At 41.0% G+C, this 17,613-nt stretch overlaps 2 protein-coding genes across 4 annotated transcripts; one reads left to right on the forward strand and one right to left on the reverse strand.

Moving 5' to 3' along the window:
- The first annotated feature begins 230 nt into the window (after nucleotides 1-230).
- LOC124198550 (prostaglandin E synthase 2-like) lies at nucleotides 231-2,371 on the forward strand. The gene is made up of 9 exons (XM_046594429.1): nucleotides 231-826; nucleotides 900-955; nucleotides 1,018-1,171; nucleotides 1,247-1,449; nucleotides 1,566-1,613; nucleotides 1,677-1,740; nucleotides 1,799-2,051; nucleotides 2,121-2,169; nucleotides 2,247-2,371. Exons 1-9 carry the CDS (start codon nucleotides 383-385, stop codon nucleotides 2,302-2,304), a joined length of 1,329 nt encoding a protein of 442 aa, XP_046450385.1. The 5' UTR covers nucleotides 231-382; the 3' UTR covers nucleotides 2,305-2,371.
- Nucleotides 2,302-15,575, reverse strand: LOC124198549. 3 transcript variants are annotated; one of them, XM_046594426.1, is made up of 6 exons: nucleotides 15,145-15,575; nucleotides 5,695-6,657; nucleotides 4,480-4,665; nucleotides 3,940-4,179; nucleotides 3,421-3,663; nucleotides 2,302-3,310 (listed from the first exon to the last, which is right to left on the reverse strand). In XM_046594426.1, the coding sequence occupies exons 2-6, from the start codon at nucleotides 6,571-6,573 to the stop codon at nucleotides 3,113-3,115; spliced, it is 1,746 nt and encodes a 581-aa protein (XP_046450382.1). In that variant the 5' UTR covers nucleotides 6,574-6,657; nucleotides 15,145-15,575; the 3' UTR covers nucleotides 2,302-3,112. The 3 variants fall into 3 exon arrangements, with proteins under 3 accessions (XP_046450382.1, XP_046450384.1, XP_046450383.1); XM_046594428.1 differs by lacking the exon at nucleotides 15,145-15,575 and adding an exon at nucleotides 8,142-8,502; XM_046594427.1 differs by lacking the exon at nucleotides 15,145-15,575 and adding an exon at nucleotides 6,939-7,190.
- Nucleotides 15,576-17,613: the final 2,038 nt, after the last annotated feature.

Here is a 17,613-nt window from a genome sequence, read left to right on the forward strand (position 1 = left end):
CGCTCAGCTACTTTTGAGAGCCTAGATGGCTCTGTTTCCAGTTTCTACCTCACAATTCTGACAAGCTCCGCCCTAAAATGTCTGAAAATCGGGGATACGTTTACCCTAAAACCGGGATAGGGAAGCCAACACAGCCATGAACCGACCAGGCATCTATTGCTCTGCCTGTGTAGTTGTCAAAAATTTTGATTAAATATCAAAATCGAACTGGCAACTTCGGACGTTAGCCAAGTATTATTGCACATTGTATCGTGTTTATCGATGTTTCAATCGATTAACGATTGCAATGCTTCGTCTGCTAAAACACTGACTACACCGGTCACCAGACACCAGTAAATACTAGGATAATTTGTATTATTGTAATTTGAATTTTATTACAGCTATGTTTTTCTCTTCTTGCGTTAATAACATTGCCTTGCGACCAATGCATGGTTACTTTGAAAAATTGAGCAAGTTTAGTAAACTTGGTAGCTATCGGAGTTTAAGTTCCAATCCACTTAGCTGCTTAGTGTTTCTTGAAAATTCGAAACGAAACTCTCCGCTGCTGTCAATATCGTATACTCAAAACAACGTTGGATACGCAAATAAATTCAGAAGATCGTACAGTCAACAAAACTCCCAATCTGAATCAAAATCAGATAATGGAAGGAAAGGTTCCAGCAAAATAAAGCTGTTAATGATTGGATTTGGTTTTGGAGCTGTTATCGGACTGTCATATTGGTACAACAAAAATGTCAGAAATAAGATGGTTCCTATTGCAAATGTGGATTCTGAAAACAAGCTTTTGTTCTTGGAGCCTCCCCCTGTGGATTTCATTGCAAAAAAGGTATTTGAAAAAAAATGTTACATAATCAGTGATTGTTTTGTATTTTTTTTTTTTGTAAAATATTTTTCTGCAGGTAGAGGGCAACAAAGATACCAGCAACTTGCAACTGACATTATTTCAATATGAGCCGTATAAAAGAATAGATATTTTGTATTTATTCTATAAATTTCAAAATATCTTTGGCTTCTTAGGTGTCCTTTCTGCAAGAAAGTCCGTGCCTATTTGGATTTTGCTGGTCTATCATATGATGTGGTTGAGGTAAACCCAGTTACGAAAAAACAACTGAACTGGTCTGCATACAAAAAAGTTCCAATTGTTGTTGTGAAAGTGGAAGAAGGTTATCAGGTAACCTTTTAACTCAATCTTCTATGTGTTTAAACATTTTGCACTGCAAACTAATGATTAGTAATTCTTTTATAGCAACTCAATGACAGCAGTATGATTATATCATCTTTGGCCTCTCATTTGGTTGACCCTGACCAAGACCTAACCACAGTTGTCAAGTATTATCCTCAAGTTGACTTTCAAGATACTAACGGCAAAAAAGGCTCCGAAATAATGAATCGGTATTTCTTAATGTTTGGTGACAATGAGTCTACTGGACGAAGCAAGGAAAGCATAATGTAATTAACTTTTTATAACCATTAACATTTTGGCCAAAGATTAAGTGCTCCTCTTTTGATGAAATTTAAAAAAAAAGTATACATACATTACATAATGCTTTAAACATTGACTTTAGGGAAGAACGCAAGTGGCGTAAATGGAGCGACGACGTTTTGATGCACACGTAATCACATAATGCACTCTTTGTTTCTGGAAAATATTAATTACACATTGCTTTGGTTGATAGTATTTCACCGAATATCTACCGAACTTGGGAAGAATCATTAGAAGCCTTCAACATGTTTTCCAAGGTAATCCTTGGTGCATGTTTATAAAATTCTTAACGATGTTCATTGATTTGTTTTTTAGAACGGCGATTGGGAGCGCATTTTTTCTTCATGGGAGAGACAAATGGTGATTTACGTGGGTGCGGCAGTCATGTATTTGATTGGAAAGCGCTTGAAAAAGCGACACAATATATTAGACGACGCCCGTCAATCTTTGTACAATGAAGTCAACTATTTTTTGAAAACTGTCGACGAAAAAGGCACGCCCTTTCTTGGGGGCGATGTTCCAAATCTGGCTGATCTAGCTGTCTACGGATGTATTAGCAGTATTGATGGTAAATTTATAATGTTTTCCAATTATTTTTTTAAGACCTTCAAATAATTCTATTGATAAATTTATTCAGGAACGCGAACTTTCGATGAGCTCATGGATCACACAAAACTGTCACCCTGGTGAGATATTATTTTCTTTCCAAGATTTTTAGTTTTATTCATCAAACTAGTTCTAAAAAAAAATCTTTAAAAAACAGGTATAAGGCAATGTGCCGTGTTATAGACAGCCGTCGAGGGAAAATTTCCTTGTCGTAGTTGCTAATGCACTCAGCACCATCTTAGCGTGTATCCGTTTAACAAATATATTCCCGTGTACAAACAAGGCAGACTTTCAGCATAACCGGAATGACAAACGCAGTCGTACGGAGAATATATATACAGTGTGCGAAATAAAAATTTAAAAAAAAAAGAAAAGAAACATGCATCATTTTTTTCTTTCACAGACAAATCGAGTTAAAAGTAGATTTATTTTTGTCAGAGAGAAAAACCTTCGCTGATAAATATATTTCATGGCTTGACATCACAGTAATCACACACCTTCAGTCGCACTGTATGAAATAATTTCGCTGCGTGGCGTATTTCAATTATTTCCTTTACGTTTTTAATAAGATTCCTCAAATATTTGAAAAGGCACCGGGTAGGCCTAAGGTAAGGTTTCAGCCCCTCGATCATTTTATTATGTAGTAAACAGCAAATTGTTTTGCGCACCGATATCAATTTCTCAAGGCAAGTAAACAGAAATCATTGTCAGGACGTAACGGCGCAAAACTCAGCATTTATTGGCTGGATTGTAACTTGTTTTCCTTTTGAGCAACCCATTAAATCCTTCGTCACACAGCGCCTTTAATTCAAACAGATGAACATAAGCTTTTTTGTCTTTTTTTTTTGTTATTTTTTTGTTTTTTGCATTATGAAAAATAGAAAACGTGAAAAAGCAAAACGTAGGGATAGTTGGCCAGTTCTGGCATCAAAATCTTAAAAAAAAGGAAAACTTCGATGCCAAATTCCCTTATGTACAACAATCCAAATAAATGAATGACACCACACACACACACAACCCAATTTATAGGACGCAGTTGCTGTTTTGGCCGTAAAGGACTTTGAGCTCTCGGTAGATCGCCGATCTGATGATGGCCGACTGTTTCTTAGCCATGGCATCCCGCAGTGGCTCCCGACGAGGTATTTTAACACCGGGTCGATGCACCAAGAAGGCGTTGTCCAATATCATAAAGTCGTAGTCCAGCACACACAACGCGTAACCCTTTGAAGAATCAACCGAAAGAAAAACAAAAAACAACGATGAATATATCGGCGTCACGGAAATCTAACCAGCAGCCTCAAGGCAAGTGCTGATCACGATCAAAAATGTACCTGCGTCATTTTATCGCTTTTGCCTTCCCACGTGAGTCGCTCGTCGTAGAGCGGATCGTCCTGTGTGCCGATGTAGATGGGCTCCCAGCGCTGGTAAGGCTTGTGTCGCTTGGCAATGTGGAAGACGTGCAGGCCATCTGTGACGTTGGCCACCAACCATTCTTTCGATTTCGGAACAGAGTGGCAATACGAGCAGACTTTCTGGTGGAACGGAACCGCTAGTCCGGCCTTAAGTTTCTCAACCTATTTGGAGTTTAGTTCAGATGGTATAGTGCGGTTTTTTTTTGAGGAACTAGGTTATATGCTCAATATTCGGCCCTATATCTAGTTATTTCTTATTTTTACATGAAATGGTGATTCAAACATGGTTACTAGAATTTGGTTTTGAAAGAAATCTCATTCAACTAGCTTTTAAACTAATAATATTCAATATTACGCTGTTTCTACCAAAATAAACTATTAAAATTTGAATTCAAAATCTTTAGTATAGAAAGAAAAAATCAAAATTAAGTGAATTACCAGTTCAGTCTTTGATGATGGCACGGTCTGATTGCGATAGACTTCGAAGATTGGCAGGACAAAGACTTTGGGGCGACCCAGGTGGAGAACCGACTCGTTGCGACGCAACATGTCAAAGAAAAGTCGTACCATATCCAGACTTGGATACAATTCGGCATCCGACGCCAAGATGTAGTGGGTTGGGGCATTCTGCCGAGCAACGTTCCGTAAAAGGTTCACCGGGTATGTCAGATTCATCGTCTATTTTTTTTAAGAAAAGAAAATAAAAGAAAAGCCAAAAAGTCAACAATCTGTCTCTTTATTTGTTACGGTATTTGTTCAGAAATCAGAGAAGCGTGAAGCAAAAAAATGGAAATTATATGCGTTTCACGGTGGTGACACGTTGACGATAAAAAACCAAACAAACAAAAACAAGACTAACCACTTCCCGCGTTTTTTGGAATACGCAACAAGCCAACAACCACAATGAGTCTCGGAAGTGGCCAAAAATTCCAAGGATTTTTCCAGCCATCCGACAACTAATAATGAGATGATTCTAACCTGTTTGAATGTTTTCTGCGGTGGCGTTGACCAAGGGGCCGGTTGGTCACAGTCGACGATCGGTAGCCCGTCGCTGTCCAGTTCCACATTGTTCGACCCCATCGTCGTTTCCCTGGCTTGATTCGATGATCCTGAATCCGAGGAGCGCCGGACGCGGAGAACAGCTTGTCCGTTGGAAGAACGAGCCTGACAAAATTACGGAGAAAATTTTATGATGAATTCATCAAGTGGAACACAGACGGAGAACATCATCAAATGAACAAGCGACGTGAGAAGGAATTTCCTCGAAAGTTCTCCAATTTCCACCTGATTATTCTCTGTTTTATTGGTTTGACGGATTGGCGTCATTTGTATGTGTGTTATGGAAATCAGAACGAGTGCCAACGAGGAAAAAGGAAACTAGAAGACGGTTTAGATCTACATTCACGAGATGAATCAAATGTGCCCAGTCATGAAATCGCAGACCGACGAGAGAGTCTTGCACGGCGCTTTATAGAACTGCTGGTCATCTGAAACAACAATGTGGCCTACTAGAAACTCAATCCGATTTGTAAGAGCGTGCCAGTATATAGAACTATATAGCTACGTGCATTCCGGGAAAAAAAGTTCAAAATCTAACACAGTCGCAAATGACGCTGGTTTCAATCGTGATATGCGAGTCTACCCATTACACATAGTGGTGGCCTGGTGGGCGTCCTTTTGCTCACATTTCAAGCGTGATGAAACATTATCCTATTTTTTTCAGATTTTCTCACATGCGCATTGAAATTAGCTTTTTCCCCCTTGTAATAAAGTCGTGTTCGACTGGTTCTCTCGGCACAGTTTCCGATGAATTTCTATGGTTTGACCGCCCCACATCTTGAAATTTTATACACGCAACTTTGGGTGGCTGCTGTCGGTTGCAATGCCGGCCGGGCAGCACAAGCGACACCCCGATTGTTAATGGAATTGACTTCACGCTCTCGGCTCCCACCGTGCTGCAAGTGCTGTACGTGCGAACTGAACGCCAGCATTGAGAGAAACGGTTAATAACTAATTGAACACAAAGGTCTAACCTGTCCCGAGCTCAAGCGTTCGCATGGCAGAAGAAACGAGAAGAAAAGAGAGTTTATCCGTGTTGTGTTATTCTCGTTATTCTTTTCATATTATCTAACAGTCGGCGTCTAACTGCACAAACTGCATGGCAGGAGCTCGTAACAATGAATCAAGAGTTACCATGACGACTCGCTTGTTGTCCTGCGTCTCGGGCGTAGCGGTGGAGAGACCGTTGACGGCCGACGTTTGTAGCGGTGATCGTGTGGTCGGCGGCCCTTGCTGCGAGTGGAGTTTGCGCAAAACGGTGGGGAAGTGGCGCTCATCCAGGACGAGATGGAAGGAAACTCGTTGTCGAATGTCGGGTCCCGTACACTGGCGCAAGTAGGCCATGCTGCGAATGGCCGACTCGTAGTCGCTTCCCGGCGTGTAGACGGCCACCGACAGCGGGCCGTCCCAGCGTCGGGTGAGCGGAACGATGTTGTCCAGGAAGGTGATGTCACCGTGAGTCGTGTACGTGATGGACTCGTTGCAGTGGTAGGCTTTCTCGGCAGGCACGTAGTGGTTGAGGATCCAGTAGGATCCGCGTTGGGAGTAGCTGAAATGCCGCTCGCGATCCTGGCAGTCGATGCCCAGGTCGGACGGGCGAGGGGGGTCCGTTGTCTCCGTTAGAGTGCTGCTGACCGGCAGTTGCTGGTCGCCGCTGGTCGTCGAACTGGCCTCCGTTTCGATCTCCACCGTGGAGAACTGAGACGGAGATGACGAGAGGAGGACGTTGGTGGAGGCCGGAGCTTCTCTGACGGCCGTTTCCGTCTCGGCGTTGCTGTTGTAAACGATTTGAACGCCGGACGGCAAGTTGACATTGTCCGAGTAGATGGGGTTGAGCCCGCCAGCACCACCGCCTCCGCCCGAGCCACTGCCGCCACCATTGCCACTGTTTTGGGCCGCTTGCAAGGCCACGTAAGTCAAGACACAAAAGTTGAGGAACAGCGAGGCTCTGATGAGCATCCGCCGGTGGAAAAACATGGCGCTCGGCTTGAAGTAAGATAACATGACGGCCATATTGGTTGGCGATTAAAAAGCAGCGCTGCGTTGACGGTGTAATAGTATCAGCTGTCTTGAAGAAATTCACAATGCCTCAAGCTCCTGTTCAAATCAAATTTAAAAAATGTTGTTATTTTGATTAAATTTGAAAATTACAAATTTTTAATTCAGCAATAGTTTTAATCGAATATCTTTATGAAATTCGAACAACAGTTTAAAAAAACAAGTCAAATGTTTAGCAGGAAAACTTTATCAGTATGTGGGTTTGCCGGTTTGGCATTAGCCGAGCTGTCCTGAAACCTCTAACGGGAGAGAAAGTCCCTTTTCAATTTTCTATTCCATTTCCACGAAACTTGTCATGTGTGTCTACTAGACCGGCTTACCCGAGTGAACGAGGCACACATATAGCAGCTAGAGTGTAGTAACCAGTGTAGTATTGATCAATCGAGCAGGTAAACAAACACTATACTGTTGGGCTTGGACGGACCTATACAGAATGAGTGGGGGTTTATAAAGCGACTGGTCACAGTCACACAGCCGTGGCACTCGTTGGACGCGAGAGCTGACGGAGACGACATCACCAGTCCGTGCCACGTCCTGAACTGAGCGACTCGACACACCAACGTTGGGGAGTTGTCGTGAACGAAACCCATTACACAGTTCAAGATATGACAATATTCCATTGTGTGATTCGACGTTCGCTCGCGAGCACCACCCCGTTGTTACAAAGTGCTACTATTCACTTGTGCGAGCAAAACAAAAATAAGGGAATGGCGACAGTAATCAATACTTTGACCCCAAATTAAATTCATGAAAAGAAAACGAATTACATTATAAGTTTACTCCACCCTAACCTGATTTCGAGAACAACAGAAAATTGACACTGCTGTCGGCCAGGAGTCCAGGACTATAGATAAATGTATCCAGTAAGCATCACGTATCGGTACGGGAGTATTTGAACAATCGTTAGAAAAACAATTAGATAATCTTGCAGATAACATAGTATTAGGCCGGTTCTTGGCTGACGAGGAACGTCGACGCTTGATTAAGTTTGAAACACGGAGTCATTAAAACGAACACTTTCTACAACAGGTTTTTTCGCTCTTTCTTCTTCTTTAAAAAAGAAAAGAAGACAAAAAAAAAACCCGAAAGAGGAGCAACAACAATAGTAAATGTGTTTTAGAGTTTTAGAGTGAAGAGTAGTAGGAAGTGAAAGCAACAATTCGAGTTGTTATCGCACGCAACATCAGCCATCTGGACACAGGCGTCTAAAGAAAGAAAAGAAAAAGAAAAAGAAAAAAAAAAGAAACGAGAAGAAGAGAACAGCAGCAGCGATTCACTATAGGTTTTTTCAGGGGAGAGCATCCTGTTTCGTTTGGGCGAAATCTTCAACCTCAACCTACTTTTGGGACATTCCAGGTAGGAAAGCAAAGCGAAAAGTAGGGAAACACGTATATATTCTTCTTATACCATATAGCCTACTGCCTACCTTGTTATATAAGACTATAGTCAATTCGTATCTCATTCCACATAATGACGGTCGGAATGAATTTCAGTCTGGTCATTTAAAATTGAGAAGTTCTCACCTTATCATCACGTTACATCGACGAAAAAACGCGATGTGTGGCGCCCACATATTTCTCGGATCAACGTAACTTTCACTAGGGCATGGTAACGTTAACATGCGAGTCCGAAAAAGATGATGACGGAGCAACAAAAAACTCGAACCACACGGCCGCCCTGAGACAGCGAGACTGACCGTCAGATAATATCGAGCGAAAGGAAATATCTGCTGTTCTGCTGTTCTTCTATAATCTATCCTTGAAGGCGCAATTGTTTGTTCAAACTATTGGCCAATTTAGACTTGAAATGACGCTGTGATTTGTGTTGTATAGTAGTTTTTCTGTTGTTTTTAGTTTTTACAATTGTAGTGGCCAGCACGCCAAAGAAAATGAGGCCGAAAGATGAAAGAAAAAGAAGATGAAGTAGAAAACAAGAGCCGCTTTCTCTTCTGCTGGCCACGCCATAACAGAAAATTCCCCCCAACAAGTCTATGGGGCGTGGACTACCTGAGAGGATAGACTCCAATCCCTACCCAAAAGAGAGAGAGAGAGAGAGAGAGAGACTCGCACTTTCTATTCTTTTCCCGTTGACTTGTTTTCGTAAACGACAGCTCTAAAACTCACCAATTGGTCAACTGAGAAAAAACATTGCTCAACCGAAGACGCTCATCACATCAAGTCGAACAAAGAGAAGAACCACCGTGTAAATTACCCCGATGGAACGCAAATAGTCGCGAGCAGAATTGTTGGACGTCTTTTCGGTCACCCGCCACCGCCGCCACCACGGCCGCTGTTTCCGGTGTTGAAACCAGGTAGATAGACGCCAAGTTGTTTTGCTAGCGACCGCAAAGCCAACGTTTTCCCGACTTCAAGGTTGCGTCTCTCCTCTACGTCAGCAGTAACACCACCCCTTTTGCCTTTTGATTCACGACGGCATCCTTCTGAAGGTTGTTGGCTTTTTCTGATGCATACATATTGTTGTTGGACCTGGTTTGAATGCTCTCCCTCCCCCCCCCCTTCTGCTGGTCATACTTCTTCCTCTTTGACTCGAGGCCATTCCTGACGACATGCGCATCGTGCGAATCATCCGTGTTCTTCACACATCAAGAAACAAGAACTAGCCTTGGCTGCCATTGGAGAAGAAGAAGAAGAAGAACCACTGCGAGTTTGGCCCCGTCCAAAATAATCGAAGGCAGCCCTAGTTATCAGTTTTCCAGCACCAAGCACCAACGGCGCTTACCGTTTTTTTCCCAGCATTCCGGCGGCGACGCGCCAGCGGCACAGAGAAAAAAAAAACAACAAAAACAATCGCAATCCAAAACGAAATCAAAACACTATGAAACGTAACTAACCCCGAAACAACAATCGATTGAAATCCACCTTTTAAACGCGCACCCCGCACAAAAGAAATCAAAGAAAAGAAAGAAAAAGTCTTTTGTGTCAACTGCTGCGACGACGAGGCCACAAAATTCTTGAAATGACAAGTTGGGAAATGATAAATCAAGAAACCGACGTCAGCAGCGCAACCTTGTAACTACTTGAATGAATTTCCCGACTCCTTGTGCGGCCACATCAGAGAGCCGATTTGATTTCTGTTTGGCTTTTTTTTTTAAATTTCTATTTTTCTAAAACTGTGTCTCTCCCAAACCCCCCCATCTCTCTCGCCTTCCTTTTTCTTACAAGTGGCCTTCTTCTTAATGACTCTCGAGAATATCGCGACGCTCTCCGCCCGAATTAAAGTCAGTCGAGCGTCGCCCGGCGACCGCACGGAATCCTCCTTCACCGTTCCGCCAACCGCCGAAATTCACCACCGAGTCCCCACCACCATTATATATATCTATTTTTTTGTAAGACGGGATTTTCTCATTGGAGTGGCTCACATTTCTATCATCTGTTAGAAAACAAAAGGCAACAAGGAACACACGGTGCAGTGGGCCAAGGGGGGGCTCAAGTGGGTCACTGGGCATCGGTATAAAAACACAACAATTCAAAGTCGATACCGGGTCTCTTATAGGTAGGCAGTTTTTAAGAGGTGATGAATATTCCTTGGGATGTTTGACCTTTTTGGCTTTTGAAAAGAGGTCATCGGCGCTCTGCCATTGAGGGAAAGCAAGCGCTGCAACTCCGATATATAGACAACGTGAAATGTACTACTCAGCTACATAGCAAAGCTCTTTCGTCTATAGAGTCTCTGGTCTAGGGATCACAAGGAAGGGACGGACCCAACTCTACCTGCATTTGAGTGAATTATGACTCTTTTCAAGCACCCCCAGGCAAAAGTTGGTCCATCCAAAAAAAGAGTCTCAGGTATGAATAGAAGATGCCAGAGTTTGCGTCAGTGAAATAATTTTCCAAGGAAAACGGAACTTACTAAATAATCGGAATATGTAAACAGACTCGCCTGAGTTGGTGTCAAAATTGTTAGGTCAATGCTTGTGAGTCGGTAGACCGCTGAACTGAATGAAAACGATTTTAGCCTTGAAAATAGTCAAAGAAGAAAAAAACAAACATAAAAGACAACAGAGTGACGATGAACAGACAGAACAGTCAACTGGAAAGAATGGACCGCAAAAGGAAACTTAAACGAGACAATACGAAATGAGTTTCCCTCTCAGGACGTACAGAGGAATGTTTTAAACAAGAGAAAATCCTCCCAGAAAAGAAAAAAAATATATTTATACATTATTAAATAAAAGCTTCTTTTTTCTTATTTTCTTTTCTTGAAGAGGAGACCCTGAACAGCCCTCATTTTCCAGAGAGGGAAAATAAAAAAGGGAGTTGTATCGAGACTGAAGAGAAAGTGGTTGCTAAGCTCTAGCAGCAACAACAACAGCTCCATACCATACACCTTTTTAGCCTTGTCCTGCAGCTAAGAAATCGTCATTCGAATACCGACAGTTGTTATAGAACCCGTTCGAACGACAGGAAGCCATTTCCATAATGGGAACTTCGCCAAAGCTAAAGGAGTAATAATGAGAGAATTTAACAAATAAAGACAAAAAGAAAAAGAAAAAAAAAACGACTCCCGGTATCAAGCCAATGCCAAATAAAGTCGTTTGGTCAACAGTCTAAACAAGTTCTAGCGGTTTTCCGTGTTGAAATTCTCATCAAAATGTCGAGATGTATTTGGATTTTAAATTCATCTCCGACGACAACGAGTCAACGACAAATGATTATTCAACAATGGGTTTTCCCCGAACGTGAAAAATCAAAATCAGTGACTAATCTATTTGGTATTCCTTTTGAAAAGAAGAATTAATTCCTTCCCGCATAATCGTCGCGAGAAATAAAAGGGCGCTGACATCTTAAAGAAACTCTTGCCCTGTCTCTGTCTGAAAATACCATTCTCAATTTTTTAAATCTTGACTTTCGGAATATTTTGAAATAATATTGTGGGTATAGTCAAGTTCACGACGACCACCTTCCTCTGTGTGTACTCTCTAAAAAACTTTTGCTACATGTTTTAATGCGAGCGAAGTAGTAAATAAGGAGTCGTAAAAACGAGGAGCTGCACCACCAAGTTCCAGATTAATCGAAGTGGATGATTCAACCGTGTGCCATTGCCTCCTGTGTTTAGACCTTGACATTTTTCAATTCCACAAAGAAAGAAGAAGAAGAAAAAAAGATATAAAAACGACATGGAAGGAAAAAAAAACCCTGGCGGCGGATCGGCGTCGTTGCTCCGGGGCAGGCAAATGCGCTTTTGTCTGGAGAGCATCGCACAGCTAGAAATAAAAAAAAAACAAAAAAAAAACTTTTGCCCAGTTCAGACCTCCTTTTTCAGACTTGCATGCTAGATTATTATCCGGCGCCCTTACTACAATTTTCGTCATCTTTTTCTTCTTCTGCCGCCTGGAAATTTGGTAATTCGATGCCCTCCAGGGTGTTTATAAAAAGTTATACCTGGTCGAATAAAGTGTTTCCTCTCAGAGCCCAAAAGAAGGTTAGACTGTGAATGCTTTAAATGAATGGAATAGCCTTGTTTTTAACTCTTTGCTAGCTTGAGGCAGATAGCATCTTATAATCTTCCCAAAAATATACGTACATTTATATATATACAGCCCCCGTCAGGTGTTTGAACTGTCATATAATTTTATAGAAATTAGTTCAACAAACCCAAGGTACACACACAGTGGCAAACAATCCAAGACCAAGGTCGGACTTGATTCGTTCATTTTTTCATCGAAATAGCACAACACGTGAGATCTGGTCACATACCAAAATTGCTTCCCAATCACGACCGAAACCCAACAATAATTATCTTACCAAATAATCGTTTTAAGGTTTTTCCCCCCTTTATTTTTTTTTTAGTTATTTTTTTCGTTCAAACGGTTTGTATGATTGGCTACTTCCGGCACCACAAAACAATAGTGTAATCAAATAACAGTGGAAGAACTCTATATAACTTGATGCTAATACAATAAATCAAGACACTCTCACGCCCACGTTGTGTGGGTTCAAATATTCTTTAAAAACCTGAAGGACAAAATGGACGCCGGCGATAATTCAAATGAAGGCGTCGATGTCTTAGAAACCCTTTGAAAATAAGCACGATATCTTCTTCATTGAGAGAAGGGATGACGTAGCCAACAGGTCATCACATTGTGCTGTCTCTCCCTCACACGATATTTTTGTTTCTTTTTTCCTTTTTTCTCTCGAGGGGCTAAAAAGGAAAATCGTGACTGAAGACCAAATCACTTTCAGGCACACACACGATGCCCAAGGTTAGAGAAGCATTATTTTCGTTCAATCCGACAAATGTCCCTGAAACATTCGGAAGTGTATATCCTAGAAAGGGGCCTTTGCGATGGAGCGCTATACCGCACGGCACGGTGTGCCTAGCACTGCGCCGCGTCCTTCAAGGTGTACCAGTGCCAAACAACAGACTGTGGCCGTTCCACTCGGTAGAAATAAGTTCCTTGTATCCATCATTACACTAGGTAATTGCGATGTCGCAATGACTCGGACATTTGCTTTAAGGTCGTCCCTCTCTTGCGAAAAAGAAAAGAAAATGGCAGTCACGAATTTAGCGAAAGAATGTTTAGCTTCTTTAAAGGAATAATCTAAAGGTTTTGGGGCTGGTTGGTGATGAGAGCTAGGTGGTACCCCTCGCACGTATTTGGTCACACGATAACAGTGTAAAATACAATGCTGCCAGCCCTATACAGTTCGTCAGCTGCAAGGCCACAAAGTCCAATGGTGCAACAGTCTGATGACGACGTCTTATTACCTATTCTGTCTGTTCCTTAGGCGAGAGAAACCGTATCTTATTGTTACAAAAAAATTTAAAAATCATAGAAATAGTTGGCACGAGAAAAACAAGAACTCGCCTGCACGGATTGTAGAGAAAACAGAAAGTACACATAACTAGAATGTGTTTTTGGTCGAAAATGACTGTTCATTTTCGAGTTCATCCTATTCGAAAGAAAAAAGAAAAAAAAAAAAAAGAACTGTAAAAGAAACACCAGGCATTAGCCTCTTCGGAATTTTGTTTCCTCGCGTGGTCAGTTTCGAACGAGAAAATTCCAAAAAATCTAAACCCGGATCTACAACATTACCACCAGTGAATTTGTCTAGTTTGGCAGCGCTTCTTTACAAAAAGAAGATTACAAGTTAGAAAATAGAAACTCTGCTACGTATATTATTAATTTGGCGCATCTAGCAGCAGCCAGAGTAAAAGTCATAAGGAAACAAACTTGAATCAATGGTATACCCTCCCAATCTTGCGGGGTGAAAACCTGAATTTCTTCTACGGCGGGTCATTTCATCTCTTTCTATTATTTCCTTTGGAGAAAACTATGAGGAACAGTTTTCTCATAGAGTTAGGTATACTAACGGTTTGGGCGATGCTGTGTGTCGAGTCACATGTCATACGGTAAAAGCCAAAAAAACTAAAAACAAAAACAAAAAACAAAACTACTTTTTTCTTTCTAAAAAACTGGATTTTCAGGTAAACAAGTAGAACTGAAATCGTGATTGTCTTTCGTTTTCAAGTACTTTCCCCTCTCTCGGCAGAGTTTAAAGACCTATCATGATTGAGACGACGCTTGATGATTTCAAAATGCTTAATCACTGGTATACCAAGAGAGGGGTTTCAACAAACATTAATTACTTATATAATAACTGCTGGCGCAAGCCATCCAGTAGATAATAAGACGTGCGATTAGTGGTAAAAACAAGTTACTTCCGGATTATCAGGCAACTCTGGCAACTGCCTGGTTCAAACGTTACACGTAATTTGGTTTTTAAATAGCTGAAATGATTGAAGAAGAGAAAGAGAGTAGAAATAGACAGTTTTTGGGAAACAGAAAAGAAATTTCAACTGCGATGTTTTTTTTGTTTTTTTTTTTTTTTTAGATAACGGAAGAGAAAATTGTTTCGCATGTGATTTCATTAATCCATAAGAATATTTTAGAAAAGTCTGATGTTCAGCGATTTTCAGATAATTCAAACTGGTTTTGAGATGCGTGCACGTAATTTCTCTGATATGCCATTCGCCATTTCAGATATTAAAGATTATCACAAAAAGTCAATTCCTCCACATCCCTTTGTGTTTTTTTCCTGAATAAAAATGGACTCGTCGTCACAGTGTCGCCATATCCGCAGATTATTATCGGACAAATAATTTTGAAAAAATCTCGTAAACATTTCCCGTGTACAAGCCAAAAAAATAAATCTTTGCCAATTCCAAGGCTTCGCGGTGTCTTGGAATGAAGCTGAAGTGTAGGTTTCCTGTTCATATTATATTGCTAACATTGAGGCAACGCACAAATTTAGATAGAGCAAGCTAGCGAGCCCTTTTTTATTTTATTTTATTCTATTTTTTTTGTGTGTGGAGTCGCGGGCTCTCTCTCTCTCTCTCTCTCTTTCTCGGCTCGCATAGATTAAAAATAAGTCCTTTGCCAAGCTGTGCGTGCATGCTAGACGGACCATGCAGTATGTGTACAAGTGTTTACACTTTTTTAATAATAACGTAGTAGTAGTATATATGGATATTTCGAGTCGGCTGCTGCCAAAGTCAACGTACCTTGCAGAGAGGCACATCCAGACAGCATTAGAGGCAAATAGCGCCACGGGATAAATTGGTGTCTTGGTTCGATGACTGTGAAGTAATGTCAAACATTCGAGGGGAATGCGAACTACCAGCAAGGACTCCTGCGTAATAACACCGAAGGAAACGAAAAAAATACCGACTAGTCAAATACAAGCCTAAGGCTCAGTCGAGCGAAGGTGCAGTTAAGTTGGCGAGAAACGAATTACGAAGGAGAACAACCGCAGAGAGAATGGAACGTCTGCTCACTAGCAGCCCAACTCGACGACTGAGCGCTTACAAGCTGGCGCAACCTCTTAGGGTTTTCTCAACTTGAGGGGGGGGGGGGAGACCAGCAGCGAAAACCCACAGCGAAAACCCACAACATGTAGGCCAGCACAAGTCTCTTGCAAGACCGAGTCAAGGTGAAACTATAAATGAGCTCACTGTCGCGTAGTGTAGCTCTGCTGCCTATTTGACGAACTGCCGACTTTCGAGTCGACTTCCAAAGACGACTACACGCTGACGCTTGTGTCAATAAGTCGGGTAAATAATCAGGTATTCGGGTTTCTTTTTCGGTCGCACAAAGTTCTTGGCGCGACATCACGAAAATTGACTATTAGACGACGAGTAACTATTATACTACTAAATTCGGAAAAAATATTGCTACCCAAAGTTGACGTTCTACTTTACTAGACGTTTACGTTACTTTCGCGATTTCTAGCTTAAGGCATATCCTCGAAACGATATGCACTTATTCGTCCGTATCTACTATACGGAAGACGTGTAGTCATGAATATTTAGCAGTGCTATATTTTCTCTTTCTATTGAAAAATGCTACAATTTGCTGAATGCTGGATATATTGTACAACTCATTTCCAAAACAGAAAATGTTACAACAAAGCGTACAAGGAAAGAAAAAAAAAAGAAATTCGTTCAATTACTCGCTGCTGCCGAGCGCTAGAATTTGAATTATACTGCTGAGGCGTGTGAAAATCTTGACAGCAACACGCACACGTACATTTCTTGGACTGGGCAGAATTGGTTTCATTTCTGTGTACAATGCTCGATTCTTCTGAACATCTTATTACATTATTGTACACACGATCAAATTAATTTTTTACCGTAATGCGCACAATTTTAAACGGATGTGAGAGCTGAAAATCATTGACAAATGATGTTGATGAATTCATAGTTTCGCCCCACGGGTTCACTCACTCAACAGTCAACAGTCAACACGCATTCACATAACTGATGTAAGTGATTGCTGCAAACAATGAAAACGAGTTGGAAGAAGTCTTTGCTAAAAATGCAATCAAGCAACAGTTATAGTAACGGTAGTTGGATTTAGATAACTCCGACGACAAAGGACTTATCAAAAGTTTCCGCTAAAGCACTATAGAAAGCATATTTTTCTTTGTTTCTTATTTTCTTTGTTGCTTTGTTACATTTACAACAAAACACTGATCTGAGTATCGTCATAATAACATTCTAGAAGCCCAGTACCCGTGCAGTTCTCATTAGCACAAAGTAGTCAAGGCTGTTTAACCGCATATGACGATCCTGACATGAATTCCAATTGCAGACATAATAACTTAAGCAAATATAGTACAGCAAATATATTCAGGATGTGTAAATATTTGAAAGCTTATAAGCCATTCTATTGAATCATTTTATCTTAAATAAGAAGTCTTATCATTTTCAACCTTCAGCTTCTCGGATTGAATTATTGGTTGTAGACCTGTAGAGTTTCTCAAATCTCTTTTCCTCGCGCAATCGAAATTCGTCGTACGGAGTGGAAAAATTCCATGTGACGCAATCATATGCACAAGTTTTGCTAACGAAATCAATTTAACCTTGATCGTGATGCAACAGTTTTCCGTGACTGCAGCATGACTCTGTGTCGACTTTCGCAACGGATCCCGAGTGTCTACCATTTTTGTATGCAGATGTTGGGCGATGTTGGGTTATCTTAAAGATATTTCAAGTTGCAAACAAATGCATTGCGAAACATTATCAAATGCATCTATTTATTAAAGTCTTACATTCTTTAGTTTACTAGCCCAAATAACATTAAATGTAACATCAAATAAATTTAAAAAAAATAAAAAAAATAGTCATTGGTACCGTAACTTTTTTGTGCATTTGTTGCAATCTTACTATTACATTCGCAACTAGTTATGACTATACACGTTATAAATTTTATTAGTGAACTATTTAAATTGTCAAGATTGATACAATAAACGATCTCATCCTTCCCGCTTCGTCTCCTCGATCTAGTGGGAAATTTCAAATTTGGACCTATTTGGATACCGTAGTTAATTTTAGGAAAGCGGACGACAATGAAGATCCTATTATTCAGTTTTTTTTTTCTTTGTCTTGCTAACTTATTATGCAATCTACTCCACACGTTTCTTCATTTCTCACACACTATCACGATGCTGGTCAAATAGACAAAGGTGATAG

The sequence above is a fragment of the Daphnia pulex genome, chromosome 7, assembly GCF_021134715.1.
Source record: "Daphnia pulex isolate KAP4 chromosome 7, ASM2113471v1".
In the NCBI taxonomy this organism is placed as follows: domain Eukaryota; kingdom Metazoa; phylum Arthropoda; class Branchiopoda; order Diplostraca; family Daphniidae; genus Daphnia; species Daphnia pulex.

What these genes read in the sequence shown, in the direction of transcription:
- LOC124198550 (XM_046594429.1), top strand. Translation starts at nt 383, where the DNA reads ATGTTTTTCTCTTCTTGCGTTAATAACATTGCCTTGCGACCAATGCAT. An exon ending in CCTTCAACATGTTTTCCAAG is followed by an intron (nt 1,741 to 1,798) that starts GTAATCCTTGGT and finishes TTTGTTTTTTAG; the next exon opens with AACGGCGATTGGGAGCGCAT. An exon ending in CACACAAAACTGTCACCCTG is followed by an intron (nt 2,170 to 2,246) that starts GTGAGATATTAT and finishes TTTAAAAAACAG; the next exon opens with GTATAAGGCAATGTGCCGTG.
- LOC124198549 (XM_046594426.1), bottom strand. Translation starts at nt 6,573, where the DNA reads ATGGCCGTCATGTTATCTTACTTCAAGCCGAGCGCCATGTTTTTCCAC. An exon ending in ACAACAAGCGAGTCGTCATG is followed by an intron (nt 4,666 to 5,694) that starts GTAACTCTTGAT and finishes TAATTTTGTCAG; the next exon opens with GCTCGTTCTTCCAACGGACA. An exon ending in CATCATCAAAGACTGAACTG is followed by an intron (nt 3,664 to 3,939) that starts GTAATTCACTTA and finishes AACTCCAAATAG; the next exon opens with GTTGAGAAACTTAAGGCCGG.